The sequence below is a fragment of the Vicugna pacos genome, chromosome 13 (genome assembly GCF_048564905.1).
Source record: "Vicugna pacos chromosome 13, VicPac4, whole genome shotgun sequence".
In the NCBI taxonomy this organism is placed as follows: Eukaryota; Metazoa; Chordata; class Mammalia; order Artiodactyla; family Camelidae; genus Vicugna; species Vicugna pacos.
Genome location: NC_132999.1, coordinates 710,813 through 726,895, shown reverse-complemented (window position 1 = coordinate 726,895; position 16,083 = coordinate 710,813). Strand labels below are relative to the sequence as shown.

The following is a 16,083-nucleotide window of genomic DNA, read 5'->3' as shown; positions in this document are numbered from 1 at the left end:
TGGCCCCTGGGTGACCCAACTTGCAGAGTTTTCTTAAACTCTCAGGTGGAGGAGACGTTTAGTGCAGCTAGTGGATTGTGAGGACACTGGCAACCCTCCACCCCCCAGGTTGGTGTTGAAGTTTGATAAAGCATGTAATTTCTTGATGACTCGGGTTTGGAAGATGACTTTTATTTCCAGTGTATCCCAGGACCAGCTGCTTCATGTGGTTGCTGTGTAAAGTGCTTTATTTTAGTTTAGCTTTTTGAATTCCCCGTAGTGTACTTAAAGACCTCAAAGTGTGTTTGAAAGCTTTGGATTGAAATTTTCTCCTGAATGCTTTGGATGCTTATAGACTAATCTGCTTATTTAGAAAATATCCGCATATTCCATGTCATGATTGTTGCCTTTCTTTCCTTTGTCCCTTTGACGTCGGACTGCGGAGCCAGGCTTAGCTTTGTCCTGTCTTCTGTTTGGTCTGGATGATGCTTTGTAAGTAGGCTTCTGCTTTACACTCGCGGTGTTCATTTGCCAGAGAAACGTTTCAAGTTAGGAGCTTCTAGTAGGCGTTTAGCTTAAACTAGTGTAGCAGCAGACCCTCTGTAGGGCCTTTTCTTTAACATTTGTATTCACGTTCTACATATGACTTCTAACAAATCACTTCTGTGTCCATTTTCACTTTTTGTTACACACTGATTGCTATGAGGTGGTAAAATAAGACAAACCATGTGAGGCAGTTTAAACTACTGATAAGTAGTGGTATGTATGACAGCCTTTGCTTTTCAAACGTGAAACAGTAAGAATAGAAACTGGTGTAGCTTGATGATTGAAGAAAAAAATTGAGCTTACTTTTTATCTTTGTGGGCTAAGACCCTTGTTAAACAAAAACTTTCTAAATTCAGAACTCTAGAGTCATCTTAAAAGTATCATTTTGCATTAAACATTGGTTAAAAGGCTACTTAGTTTTTGATGTTTGTTTTAAGTAGAAGTTTTTCAAAAAGATCAAGAACTCTTCCATTTTAAAATTAGTGGTTAAGATTGTAGCTTTTGGGTGCATGGAGATACTTGTAATTTTATTTCATAGATAATATTTTAATCTACAAGTCAGAGTTATTTATGGTCCAGTTGGTAAGGAGTTTATATGAGGGTGATGTGTAGAATAGAACACATTCAGGTTCTCATATGAGAGGATGGATATGTTTGTGTCAATAAGGAGACACCGTAGTGGGTTTTTAGGTACTGAATCCTTTTTCAGTCATTCCCCCATCCAATTTGTCAATCTCTATATTGCATTAGTTTTTCTTGCACTTAATGTGAGGAGGGGGAAGCTGAAAAGGTGAATTCATGTGTTTAGAGTCATAAAACTTAAACTTCCCTAGTGCCTCCATTTCTAGCACGTGCCCCAGCCTGTGCTGCATTTGTAGGAAGACATCATGAATTTTCTAGAGTTCAGTAAGTGTCTATATAGACACGGGCTCACGTATATAGAAGTGCTTTTCTTTCTTATTTGTAACCACATTAGAAATGTATCAGAGCTATCATGATTAGGTGTAGCCTAATGAATTTTTATGTATGTGTTTTACTTTTAAAAATAATATGTTAATGAGTTATTGTCTTTTTCTCCTAAAAAAATTAATTGGTGTGTATGAAGGGTCAAAACGTATTTTAACTGTAGCAGTAAATTTAGTCCCATTATGTTTTGGTTTAATGAAGTCATACTTTAAATGAACTTTAGATTATGACAGGTTTTTACATTGAAAAATCTGGTATAAATGCTTTGCTCCAGGCATTATATAGAAATAAGTTTCCTGGAAGTTTGGCCAAAAGTTACAAAAGTATCAAAGCTTAAGCTGTTTCATTCCTACCAGCAAGTAAGGGTCTGTGAAATTAATGAGAAAGAATTTTTTTGTCTTTAGCTTTAAGGGGCTTGGACTCTTCAGCTTTTTAACTGAGATTGATACTCCAGTTAGTGGTCTCATTTTAAGAAGGCCCATGTCATCCCCTACATTAACAGTACCTTCCCTGTGTATGTGCAGGGCCTCTCTGAGTGGCAGGGTTTCAGGGAAGTGGGTGTGAAAGCACCTCTCAGTTTTCTGATCTCCTTTTTATAACTTGTTTAAAGTCTTACAGGCTGTTTATGATCTGGTATCTTTTAAATTATCCTGCAGACTTGCAGGCTTGGGCAGTCAGGGCAAGGGACACTTCTGTGATGTCTGCTGTGTATCTGGTACTCTGTTCAAAGTGTCACTTTTCAACAATTATGAGAGCATTCCATTTGAAGAAGCAGGCTTGAATAAATAATTTTTCTATCATCACGCACCTGCTAAGTGGTGAACTACACATTGAGACCCAAACCGGTTTGATCTCAAAGGCTGAGCTTTTTATTCATTGACCCTCATATCTCTTTGAAAGCAGTTTTCATGTTTTAGCCTAAAGGTGGCCTCTGGACTGACCACCTTAGAGATGTGTTTTGTTGATTTGCAGTGTCTTTGAATTTCAGCTAGTGATCAGCATTGAAAAACTGGGAAATTTCTTGATGAGTCTTATGGATTTCTGGATTTTTAGGGATGACTTGAAAATCCAGTCACTGGTAGGCTGTGTTCCGACCTTCTGGGGCAGAGAGGTGGGGCAGTAGCTGCCCTTTGTAGATCGGGGTGTGTAGTCTGCGTGGTCCCCTCACCCTGGCTGGTGATGTGTGTGGCCTGCAGCACTGATGTTCTATTACCCGCCTCAGTCCTCGTAGGTGTGTCATTCACGTCTCTGCCCCAGCTTCCCCTTGCATGGATGACTCCAACCTTTAAAAACAAAACGTTTTTTGGACTGCGACCACTTATCCAACTTCTAATATATTGCTTGTCATTCTTAATTTTTTCAGAAGTCCTAAAAATTTGTTAATAAAACCTGTGGTATACATAATACTTTTTATCCAGTGTTAGCTTATTAGGTATTTTTTAAATCTTTGTTTTTATAATAGTAACAATTTGAAAGTTCTAAAGAATGATGATTATAATTTTTCCACATCTCTTCATGTCAGTGAGCAAATAAAAAAACCACTACTTTTTTACTGGGATGAGACTCACAAAAAAGAAATTGATTGAAGATCATATAAATAACTTTTTTCTTTTAAGAATGGGTTATAGAGATATCGCCTCCCACTAGTCAGAATGAGCACCATTAAAAGTCCATGAATGATAAACACTGGGGAGGGTGCGGAGAACAGGAAGCCTCCTGCACTGCTGGTGGGAATGTAGTTTGGTGCAGCCACTATGGAAAAACAGTATGGAGATTCCTTAAAAAACTAAAAATAGGCTTATCATGTGATCCAGCAGTCCCACTCCTGGGCATGTATCCAGAGAGAACTCTTAACTCAAAAGATACATGCACCCCAGTGTTCATAGCAGCACAATTTACAATAGTCAAGACATAGAAACAACCTAAATGTCCGTGACAGATGACTGGATGAAGAAGTTATGGTACACACACACACACACACACACACACACACAGGAATACTAGTCAGCCATAAAAAAGAATAAAATAATACCATTTGCAGCACCATGAATGGACCTGGAGATTATCCATTCCAAGGGAAGTAAGCCAGAAAGAGAGAAAAACACCATATGATATCATGTATTTGTTGAATCTAAAAAAAAAAAAAAGACAGAAGTGAACTTATTTACAAAACAGAGACAGACTCACAGACATAGAAAACAAACTTATGGTTACCAGGTGGGAAGGGACAAACTGGAGTTTGAGATTTGCAGATACTAAGTCCTTTATATAGAATAGATAAACAACAGTCCTCTACTGTATAGCACGAGGAACTAGATTCAATATCTTGTGTGGCTTATAATGGAAAAGAATATAAAACGGTATGTGTGATCAGGATTTATTTAAAATAAATAAATACTAAAAAAAAAGAATGTATGTATATATATGTATGACTGAGGTATAATATGGTACACTAGAAATTGACACAACATTGTATACTGACTAAATGTCAATTTAAAAAGAATGGGTTATAAATATAAACTCTGCTTTCAAAATGAAGACAATGAAATGGAATAAGAAATTGAACAATAAACATTTTTCTAACATTGTTGGTAGATGAAGGGTTTGGCAAAGAGAAGATTGCTGTGTAACAAGTCTCTGGGACCAGACTTAAAAATTTTGGCTGTTTTTGATGGAAGATTTTCTGAAATGTGTTACATATTTATTGTGACCCTAAAGTGGACTGAGTTTAATCTTTTCTTAAATGTTTGAAGTTTAGTGTAAGAACAACTTATTGTTTTGGGCTCTCTTGTAGTTTCTGTTTTTTATTTTTCCAGAAACAACTGAATGGGCATTCTAAATTTACTCTAGATGATGGTGTTTCTTATTCTTGTATCTAGTTTTAATACTATTTCCAACTTTTTATTTAAATTTCCTGGTTTCTAATATATTTCCTGTGGGGAAAGTAATCATACTTGACATTTGCCTGTAAAGTGGAATAAATAAGTTCTGAATCTTCTGTGCAGTAAGACATATGAGCTTTAGTCATTTTTTTTAACACGTGTTTTGCTGTGTAGAGTTCAGTGTTGAGATTGCCCTGTTACTTTGTAAACAACTGGGATGATGTATTAGTTAATGAGGCAAAATAGGATGGAGAGAAGAAACTGATGAATAACCAGAGAGACACAGCAAATAAAATGCACATTCCTTAGGCTTCAGGTAGGTCATTTCTGAGATTTGAATCATGAGTACTCTGGCTCTAAACTAATACACTAGGTTATTGATATTAAACATAGGCTAAAATATCTGATTGTAATATGCTCTCCAGAAATGTAAATTATCAGTGAAGAAAAAGTACTTTCTGTATTTAAAGGAAAGATTAAGCAGGAGGTAGAAGGCAGGGGCTCCGGATGCTCTGTTTTGCTGTTAGTTTGTAGTAAGTCGCTGCTGTGCATCACATTACAGGTTTGGTGACTATGATTCACATGAAGTGAAGTTTCTTGTTCATCTTTGAATTTTACTACATTCTAATGGTCCAGAAAATTTTGCCAAAGTTAGAGATACATTTTTAGGGTGGCCTAGCTTCAGATGCAGTCTATATGGGGTATCAAAAAATGGAGTTTGTTTATGTGGAGAGATTTGGGGGCAGGGCAGGGGCAGTCACTGGCTACAACTGCTAACACAAAGTTTAATGAGAGGCCTGTGTGGCCACAAGTTGCAGGAAACAAATTGTAGGTGCGAAAGGCTGTGAACAGAGAAACACATGGTGCCTTCAAGTCCGAGCCCCAAGTCGCAGGGCGCTCACTCCGGGCTGCAGGACTTGATTTGTGTTTTGTGTTTTCACATGAGCAAGTCTGTGTGACAAGCTTGGGCAAACAGCCCCAGGGTTGTTTTTAAAAAGAGGATTTGATTTATTGAATGATTGTTACTAATTCTTCTAGCAACTCTGAAGTCTGCTTGTTCTGAGTGAAACCCAGCAGGGCCAGCCCTCCCTTAGCTGAGCTGCCCGGCTGCACAGCAGCGGGAGGAAGCCGCGCTCAGGGCGGATGGGAAGCGCGGGGCGGCCCCCCTGCCCCCCCCCCCCCCCCGAGTCAGACCCCCGGGAGGCAGTGACCCTGCCGCCCGGCAGCGCGCAGGCCTCGGCTCGGTGCTCGCGGGGCCCGTCCTGTCCCGGCCGGGCTGCGGCAACAGCAGCGCTGAGACCAGGTCTCAGGGAACGCGGGCGCCTTTGGCTGTTGGGTGAATTCATCCCGAAGCTACTGCAGTTCCAACTCAGCAGCTTGTGAACTTGCACAGGGAAAGCTCCGCTGTTCAGTCCCCAGACTTTCTGGTGTGTCTGTGCCTCTAGGAGTCATGATGCTACAGCCTGGAGGGGGAAGAGAAGTGAAAAACACAGGATGTAGGCGTAGACAGAAATGCCAAGACCTAAAACTAGAGTTCCAGATATGTATCTATTTGCAGCTGAAATGAGAATTTATTCAGCTGGAAGGACGTCAGCCAGCTGGGGAGGGCTTTCTGAGGCGGCAGGGAACGGCGTGCAGTCTAGTGAGGCGCGTGCAGGTTTACCTGCCTGGAGGGCGGAATCCAAGGCAGGAAATAAGGGGAGATGCTCACAGGACCATGGGAACTGCGACTCTGATTATTCACATAACAGGCCACGATAACTGTGAGGCAGAGTGTTTGGAATTTTGGTTGGTTGAGCAGTTGGGATATAATACAATAGGAAATAAATTAGCTGCTTGACGAACTGGGTGATTGAGTCCTGGATTAGGGAAGTGATTGCAGGAATAAATAAGAGTAGAACAAGAAATTACATGGAAGAAAAACTGGTCAAACTTGGCAAAAGTTTGATGTGAAAGTATCAAAATTTCTTGAGGGCTCACTCTCTGGGTTGAATTTGGACCATAGATGCTGTTGTTGGGAAGAGTCTGATTTTATAAAACTTTGAGGAACTCAGTCTTTGAAGTTGAAAATGGCTAAAATTCTGAATCCAGATAGGAGGTTATAGGTTGGGGTTTGTGTCAAAGTCCGATTGTACCCTACTTGCAAGCTAATACTTTTGTTGGGGGTTGGTTAAAAGTTTGCATGGTCCTTCAGTAACCTGTGCCTAGTCCTTTGGGAAGCGTTGGTCCAGATAGTTGGGAGGTAGAAGTTTGGTGAATTTGGAGAGGAGGGGAGAAATTAGATGTTAAGATACATTGTCAATTATATTTCTCCTTTACAGGTATATATTTACTCTCCTTAAGCTGGAATTAGACTCTTCAGGTCAAGAATATGCTTGATACCATCGATTATATGTGAATTGTAATTCCTGTTTCAGAGACAAGGTGGAGGAAACTGTGATCTCTGCATTGGAGGCAAGTGTATATGTATGATTTGTGGAGCAGAATTACCTTTTCATTCATTTCTTCTTGCATTGATGATGGCAAAGGATACACACATACACATCTTTGAACTTTGAAGTTTGGATTTAGTTTTCAAAAGAACACAGGTAGAATCTTATACTTAGGAATTGAGTGGGATATTTATACACTGCTTCTTTTCCTAAGAGTTAAGTACGTTAAGTTTGTAAAAATGGTGAAGAAACTGTAAAGTGCTTTGCAAATATTGTTAAAATTATGTTGTTTCCAGACCTAGTTTCTTTTGGTATCCGTCGGTTAGAAAATATGGATAAATAAATGTATTTTTAGAAGCTGAAATACTGGAACATCATTACCAAACATCATCTAATAGAACTGAAAAATTCTGTGAATTCCTTCTCAAATACAATTTTATCACTTTTTAATATTCATCATTCAGTCTTTTAAAATGCCTGTTGTTATGAGTTTACATCATAGTATTCATGCAGTTTTGTATCCTTCAAGAAACTAACCTGTATTAAAAAATGTATACGCAGAGCAGAGCCCGCAGCACTTGTAGGAGGCGGAGAGGCGGTTCGGTTGTCGCAGCTGGAGGGGTGCTCCCGGCACCCAGTGCCTAGAGGCCAGCGATGCTGGTAAACAGCTTACATGCTTAGGACAGCCTCTGGTAACAAGGAATTATCTGCCCCAAGTGTTTGCGGTGCTGAGGCTGAGAAACCCCGCCCTAGCAGAGATGTGTCACTGTTGTCACTGTCTTCTTTGGCTTTTTTGCATTGTTGTTATTTCCCACGGCTTGCTGTCTTCATTGATTACCCCAGTTGCGTAAGCTTCCCGTATTCTTACCCTGTGAAGCCTCCCTCTTCCAGCGCTCAGGCACTGCAGTCAGAACAAGTGGAGTCTGCTTTCCAGGGTTGCCCATGCTTCTCTTCATCTTTGAGCTTGTGTTTGGGAAGAATATCTGATTCTGTTAATTTATAGCAGTGATGGAATGATGGCCCATGGGGATTATCTCAAAACCAGCCCAAACCAGTTGCCTGTTAACCCAGAAGAGCCTGGATTAGAAGGGTTTTAGTTTCTGTGGGGGAAGATTTTTAAAGCCCTTAAGCAGCAACTTACTCTGCAAATCTATCTTCACAATTAGTTCTACTCAGCTTCAACTTTTCACAATTTATTTTCTTCAAAATTTTAACTCAGAAGTCCTAAAAAATCTTCATATCTTTCTCTTAACTCCATCCCTCTCTCCCCTTATTTTCATTTGTAACATTTTTGGCAGAATTGTTTTATTTACACATCCAGATTTCCTGGAAAGAGACAGAGGCAGATGGTTTGAGGTGCAATATGGGAGAAAGGTGAGGTCATGAGGGTGGGTTTAGGATATACTGCAGGATGTGGGATAGACAGCTATCAACATTGGGGGAGTGACTAGAGCCATTGTGTGTGTGTGTGTGTGTGTGAGAGTGTGTATGTTAGATGTTGAAAGTTACAGTCCTTTATGTGGGTCGCTGATGTCTCTCCTTGTGTCTGCACTTACTTGAAATGGTGTACAGGAGTTTCAAATTGGTGTGGAAATTAAATTATGTACATGTTTCCACTTTTGGATTTTTAAGTTATATTTCATAAGTGGATGGAATTTAATACATTCAGTATTAAATCAATGTTTTATGTCCTTTGTGATTGATTTAGTTTATAATTTATAGTTTATTATTTCACTTTGAGCCAGCTAGCTGCATTAGTTTTAATTCTTAGAGACTAGCTTGTCTGAAAAAGTGGGTGGGTTGGAATATGCGTATAACTGTAGACACACTCTCCTTTCTTGAACTTTCACTTGTAGCTCTTAGGTGTAGATATTTGTAGAAAATAATTTGACTAGTTTCTAATGAAGAAATAGATAATGTAGCTAGGTTTGAAGTCACACTGTACAAGTCGCTTCTCCAAGACTGCAGCAGTAAAGGCACTTAAGTATGTTGCTGAAACATAAGACAAGACTGCTCCTCGAAATCTGCCTTTGTCCTACAAGAGAACAGCTTTGTTAATGGAATTTAGTTCTTTAAGATCAGGGTGAATACATAAATGTTAGAAGCCCTGGTCAGCACAGTGTGATGCCTAAGACATGGTTGATGACTCAAGTTCCTTAGGAAGAAAATACAATTTTATGTTGGGGAAAATGCTCTTGTTATCTGGCTTGTAAATTGCACAAGTGAAAAGGCTGTACAGAACACCTCGATTACAAGTGATTTTCCTGAGGAATGGGAATGTGCCAGCATTAGCTTATTCATACACATCATCTCATATATTGTAATTGAGTTTTTCTGTAAACACGAAGATCTGTGATGTCAAAAGATTTTTGCAGATTTTCTTCCTCTATTCATAAGATTGTCTGATCAACTTTCTTTCATAGAAAAGGAAAATGATTCACTTTGTTTCTTACGTAATATTGCTCTCCCACACAAAGATGGCACTGAGCCACCGTCAGTGAGCTGTGCTGATGGTCTCTTCTCTGAAGTCAATGGCATGTTCATTCTATGTTTTTTGGTCTGTTACATTTAATTTAGATCAGAACAGAAGATCGTAGGCTTTAGATTTAGGAGTTAGGAAGGAAGCTTTTGTTCGCAGGCACTCCTGGGAAGCAAGATACTGTCTCCTGATGGAACATGAGAAATAACCCCAAGGGCTGGTGCTTAGGGCAGACTTACTGTGTGCCAGGTTTCTGGATGGAGCTGATACACCAAATGCCCAGGTTAGGGTGTATCAACTCACATTCCACAACATCTCTGTAAGGCTCTGTTACTCTCATTTTATAAATGAGGGAACAGGATCAGGGAGGGTAAGCTATCCAAGTCAGAAAAGGCCTTTAGCTATTAAGTGGGGAAGCCAGGATTTGAATGTGTTCAGTCTGGCTCCAGAATTCATGCTGTTAAAAACTTAACTGCCTCTAAGAAACATGTGCTTTAAAAAGTATAATGAGTTTGTTAGATTCTGCCACTGTATGAAGCTTGGATCATTTTACAATCAGAGCATAATTGAGGCTCTTTGTGCTTAGAGTATTTGAGCCATTTGGCTTTCGGTCAGTCAAGTTCTTTGTGAGGTTTTTGGTTGTTTTTGTTTTTGATGTTAGGAAGTATTTGCAATTAAGAGAAGGTAAGCAGCTTACAGAAACATTTTATGCACAATACCATCTCAGTTTCATCAGAGATAAATTTATATATGTATTCATTTTTTAAAAGCTGAGGACAGGTAATAAATCTCTAGATGGTGAGATATAGGTTCTATCTTTTACAAAAGTATCTATTAGAAAAGAAATCCCTTATGTAATTTTGTGATCAAGTACTCACAGAAGACATCAGGGGGGAAAAAACATTTTTTAATGGCAGAGTACCTTTAGTAAATACCAGTATCCTGGTGTCTTTCAAAAAAGTTACAGGAAATAAAATGCTTTTCTCAAATTATAAAAAGGAATAGACCTGCTAAGCTCTCCAGTGGCAAGGAGACCAAGTTCTGTTTTTTCTGCTTAGAGTCTGCTGGCCATTTTCCTCTTATTCCTGTGTGTGTGTAGGTAAGTGAGTTTTTGGTGTAGCTTTACTTCCCCCCCCCCCCAGTTTTTCTTTTAACTACAAAAATTAGTTAAATCTGTTTTCTCCGTATTACAGGTACAATCTAATTATTCTTCTACCAGTTTTACACATAGGCATTTGCTTGATATACTATGTTTGTTTTTTCCTAACTTTTTATCTTAAAAACGTTTATATTTTCTAAAAGGTTGGTAGTATATATAGTCCAATGAACATCTGTATACTTTTTACCTAAGTTAACTAATGGTTATCTTTTGCCACATTTGTTTTCTCTCTCTTAATATATATTGTTTTTTTGTTCTGAACTAATTTCATGCCCTTAAATACCTGTTTGCATCTTACAAGCTTAAGGGCATTGTCCTTACATAACCAAGAAGATTATGTTCTCTTTTTAAGTGTGGGGATGTTCAAATTTCCCATGGGGCTTGCAGGTACTAGGCACCACGTGAATTTATTTTATGCAGATTTCTGGTGATTACAACTAAGGGCTGGAAAGTAAAAGCTGTTGGTCTGCTTTTTATGTATAGATAATGTCATAGTAGAGAAAAGACACATTGACCAATAACTACCCTGCAGGATGGAGCGTTTTATATAAGAATGATGGCACAATAAGGCAATAGCCTAGAGGTTATCACAGCATTATGACCTCTTAGGATAAAGATATTAGTAAGGATGAGCCTGGCTCAAGAAGATGCTAAAGTAGAGGACAAACACACAAACAAAACGCAGTACTAGTCCACGTGGAAAGGCATCTGGCACATAGATAAACTTCAGTTATCCAGAAAGTTTCCTCAGTGGAACCTGTGGTTTTCCTTTGATGTCAGATCACTACCATCTTACTGTACTCTCACTTAAATGGATTTTGTCTGCATCATTGTCGGGAGACAGATCTGTTTTCTCCGTTGTTAAGGACTTTACATGATTAGAACATCGTCAGTGAGTGTGACACGCTTTAGCAGAAGGGAGAAAAGGAGTTAGAGGTCGGCATCCTTTGAGTCCTTCCTGGTCTGCTCCCTGTGGATCCTGTGGCCTGGCTTGGGAAATGCATCCGAGTGATAAAAGCAGCTCCAGGTCTGTATTCAGGGACTACAATAGAATATTCATTTTTTCATTGTTCATTGTTGTATTATTTTTACTCCTAGATTTGTAGGTTTGTTTCCCTGTTGAGTATTTTTTTATTCCCTATTAATTAAAAAAAATACTTAGACTGAATGGGTTAGAATTTTCTCTATAAAAACTTAATTGCTTTTTCTCAACTGCTACGTCTTCCTATAAAAATTTTTTTTTAAACACTCAGCAATTGTCATTCCCTGGAAAAATTAGACTCAAGGGAAATGTAGAATGTCTTCATGGTTATCTGATTCTATCCAATAAAAGTTGTAAAATTTGCTATGTTATTAACATGAAACGTTATAAAAAAAAACCCTTTTCATTTTGGGGTAAGTTTAGACTCACAGAATGTTAGTGCTAGAAGGAAGTTTTGTACTCTTGGTTGGGTTACTTAACCTCTCTGTGCCTCATCTTAAGATTAATTGTACTTGTCTTATATGGTTGGTTTGAGATTTAAATGAGATAGTATATTCATTGATTAATTAAGCAGTAATTTACTGAATTCTTACCTGCTAGATACTGTATGCTATTGTAAACACATTAATTCATTTAATCCAGGTAACAACACTATTAGGTACAGATACTGGCATTTCACTTATTTTACAGACAGGGAAAGTGAGGCACAAAGAGGGAGGTAACTTGTCCAAGATCACTCAGCTAGTAAGTGGCAGAGCTGGGGTTCTATCCCATGCAGTTTAGTTCTACTTATAAATAAAATCTGCTGCTTGCTGAACTGTTGAAATATGAAGTAAGACGTTGACCATGTACTTCAGTGGTTATTGAAAAACTTAGTTGCAACAGCAGTATGACAGTTACATTGCTGTCCAGAAAGTCATGCAAAACAGTGCTGAAAGTTGCATGGGTAATTGCAGAGACTGGTATCCGAAATGTGCTCATAGCATCAGTGGAAGATTTTTAAAAACCATATCTAGTGAATAGATCTATAATAATTTTTTTTTTAACAAACTGCACTTTGCAAATGCTAGACCTATTAGAAACTCAGATACTTCTTGGATGAGTATCATAAGATCACATTTCCTGATAATTGATGCATGGCTCTCTTATCAGCAAGGTATAGGCTGCTTTTTTTTTTAAAATAAATATAAATGAAAACAGATACTTCCATGGACCGGTAAGTGGATCCCTTAATTCTTATGGCAGACATTTACTGAGCCCCTGTTTTCTTTCTTACTCTGTCCTAGGTAATGAGGGTACATCACAGAACAAATCTAAGTCCATGTTCTTATGGAACTTACATTCAAGTGGTGGAGGGATGTGTCAATAAATGATAGTGTGAAGGAAGGTAAAGCAGGGCTAGAAGGAGTGTGATTGGGACATAGGCTTTCAGACAGGATGATGAGAGACAGCTTGTGAAGAAATTGAGTAGATGTCTGAGTGAAGTGTGGCAGCCAGCGCTGCTCTGGGGGAGGATGGTCCAGGCAGAGGGACAGGTGTTGAGGCTCATGTGGCTGCAGAGTAAGGGGCAAGTGGCAGAATGTAAGGTGAGACAGATACGGGAGTGGAGTGGGGGAAATGCAGCCTCCTGGAAGGATCACAGCAGCCTTGTACACCATGGCTAGGACTTCGAGCAGCTGGGAAACCTTTGGAAGGTTTTGAGTGAAGACTGACATGATATGACTTCACTTCAACATTATTCCTCCAGCTGCTGTGTGAAAAGGAGACTGCAGTGGGGCGAGAGTGCAGGCCAGCTATTTGTCATGAGTTTTGACTGTCTAGAACCTTTTAAATCTTGCTTTGTTTGGTACATTTTCAGCCTTAAGAATTTCATCTCCCTAGTTTAGACTCCTCAGCCTTTCATTTGCAACTAGGACACAGACATGCACACTAGTCTTCTTAAGTAGCTCCTCTAATCAGGAGCATCGCTGGAGACCTGGCTTCTGACTGAGCAGGTGTGGATGCTTGCTGAAGTCTCGCCAATACTGTGCATCTTTCAGACAGTGGTGACAGGTTTCCCCCTAGCCATTTAAAGCTTGTGTTTGTGGTACACAAGGGGCATTGTACAGGCAGGGCTCTCCACTAGGGTTGATATTTTTCACAAGATATTTTGGGGGTAATTATGGGATACACTCCTGCTTCTGGGAATACCTGGATATTCTTGAGGAAGGTAAAGGTGGGGAGGGTGCCAGTATTATTGTCAAGTAATACAGTAATACTTCCAGTAAAAGAATATTGTTTGGGAAGTATGGGAATTGAATGAGATCATAATGGAGAATGCTTTATTGTTTATGGAAAAGTCTATAGATTCTGGGCCAGGTTTCCTTTGTAGGATTTGCATGTTGATTTGCAAGAAACACAAAACCTTGTATCCACATCTGTGTCTGGTGTTCCTTTGCTTGGCTCGTGGTTTCTCTTGGTTCGTGCTTGTTCTTATAGAAGCAATGATATTGCCAGCGTTTATTAGGGCATATGTTTTCATAGGTTGATGGAACCTGGGAGAGTCTAGCAAGTAACAGGGGTCAGGAATAGGGTAGCTGATTAGGAACTGGAGTAGACAAGTAGGCAGCTTGGAACTAGGGCATCAGATCTGTATCAAAGGGAAGATAAGATACAAATACGAGTAGATCAGAGGCCGGTGTCTGTTCAGACATGGTTGAGGAAAGGAGTGAATATTTAAGTGCATCAGTGAGGTTTGGTGTTAGAGCTGCATCTGTCCCTACTTTTTGAGCTTTTGACTGGTTGCTAAGGTATAGGAACCAATCTCAGTTAAGTAGGTGCAGGCTCTGCATGTGGGAGCAGGCAATTCTGGGGCATCTGATGGAGCCAAGTAGTGCAGGAGCTGGAGACTGGCATGGGCCCCTGTAGGGGAAGCTGTGCCAATTTCAATCACCAGCTGTGGAAATCAAATATATACATTTGGTGTATAAGAAGTACATTCTTCTGTATTATTTTGTAACATGTTTTTCCATGTCTTTGAGGTAGATGTCAATTTAGATTTTAAACTGGTTTAAAAGGTCCCTATTATATGCTATATTTAGATAATTTTTTTCTTTTTTTCTTTTTTTTTTTTTTTTTGGTCATAGCAAAAATGTGAACCAGTAACTTACCTTGTTCATGGTGAGGGTAATAAAATTATTCTATAAAGTTATGAAGATTGAAACCAAAGTTGTCTCCTTGGCACTGTCTCTTAATTGCTGTGTGACCTTGGGCTTCTTATAGATCTCAATTTATTTGTCTTTATTTTATTTTTTATTTTATTTATTTATTTATTAAATGGACGTACCAGGGATTGAACCCAGGACCTCATGCATGCTGAGCACACACTCTACCACTGAGCTATATCCCAACTCAGTTTTCTTTAAAGCAGGCTAGTAGTTCTTACTTTATAGGCCAGTTGAGTGGATTACATGAAAAGCTGCAGCAAGTGCTCAGTAAGTGTCAGCTATCATTACGTCCAGTAATTGTTTCTAAACAAGAAGTTTATGTAGTCAGGCTAGTTTTTGCACCTAGTGAGCTATCTGTATATTTAAGGAATTGAATACATTTTTGAAATAAAGGAGACATATGTACTTTTGGCTTTTTAATTTTTCCATTTATAGATGTGAAATGTGAAGCATTAAAAAAATTTGTTTTAAACACATCATCTTAGCCAGAATTTCATGTGAATTTTAAAATACTAGATTTCTAAAGTAGGAATGGGAGTAAACCTTAGTGTAATATTATGAATATATTACATGATGAAAAATAAAGATATTTGTATTAAAGTCAAGAGCAAATTGCAAATGCTCTCATTCACTGTTACTCTGCATGGCTTGATGGTCCTAGTTAGTGTAGTAAATTTATTTAAAAAGATACAATTATAAATAAATGAATAAAAGATTTAAGTATGGAAACCAGAATCAAATATATATATATACACATTCTTAGAAATTTTTATTGTCAAAATCAAGGGGTTCATGAATCCCCTCTAGAGGCACACGGATCTCAGGTTTGAACTCCCGCTATAGTGGGGGGAAAAGGTGGTTATCACCACTCAGCACTGATGAAGTTGACTGCTTGAGTAAACTTTCTGTAGGTTTGGCATCTGTTTTGGAAACTCTGCCTTTTCAGCCCTGCCATTGTCGTATGAAAACAGTGATAGAAAGTACATACATGAATGAATGTACAGCTCTGTTGAAAAAACAGATGGCCAACCTCGAGTTGGCCTTTGGGCTGTAGCTTGCCTACCCGTGCTTTATTTTATTTGGGAACTCTTTCTAACCAGTGCATTACTTGTGACATCAGGTAAGGCATATCTTGCTTAAATGGTAGCACCGGTGGTCACCAGCCTGATGAACATACTTAACGTTAAATGCCTAGATTAAAACAAGCATGTAGAAAAAGAAGGCTCTCGCTGCTGGTGGAAGTCAGGGAACTTCTGAATGCAGAGCAGTTGCAGATTTTCTCAAACTTGAATATGTATGCAGATCACGGTGGGGATCAGGTGCATCGGGGTAGAGCCTGAGTCATTCTGGGATCAGTAGATGTGAGGTGAGCCCGAGATGCTGTATTGGAACAGTTCTCCTGGAGATACCCGTGCAGCTAGTTCCTGAAATACAGTTTGAACAGCAAGATAC

At 39.0% G+C, this 16,083-nt stretch overlaps 1 protein-coding gene across 2 annotated transcripts in view; it reads left to right on the top strand.

The window, feature by feature from the left end:
- The window catches only part of LOC140700562 (pleckstrin homology domain-containing family H member 2-like), a 178,016-nt gene that overhangs the window by 140,513 nt on the left and 21,420 nt on the right, over positions 1-16,083 (top strand). For both annotated transcript variants that reach the window (XM_072973973.1, XM_072973974.1), the window contains exon 23: positions 6,695-6,827. In XM_072973973.1, coding sequence (XP_072830074.1) covers positions 6,695-6,752 — 58 coding nt within the window. In that variant the 3' untranslated portion in view covers positions 6,753-6,827. The remainder of the gene's footprint in view (positions 1-6,694; positions 6,828-16,083) is intronic.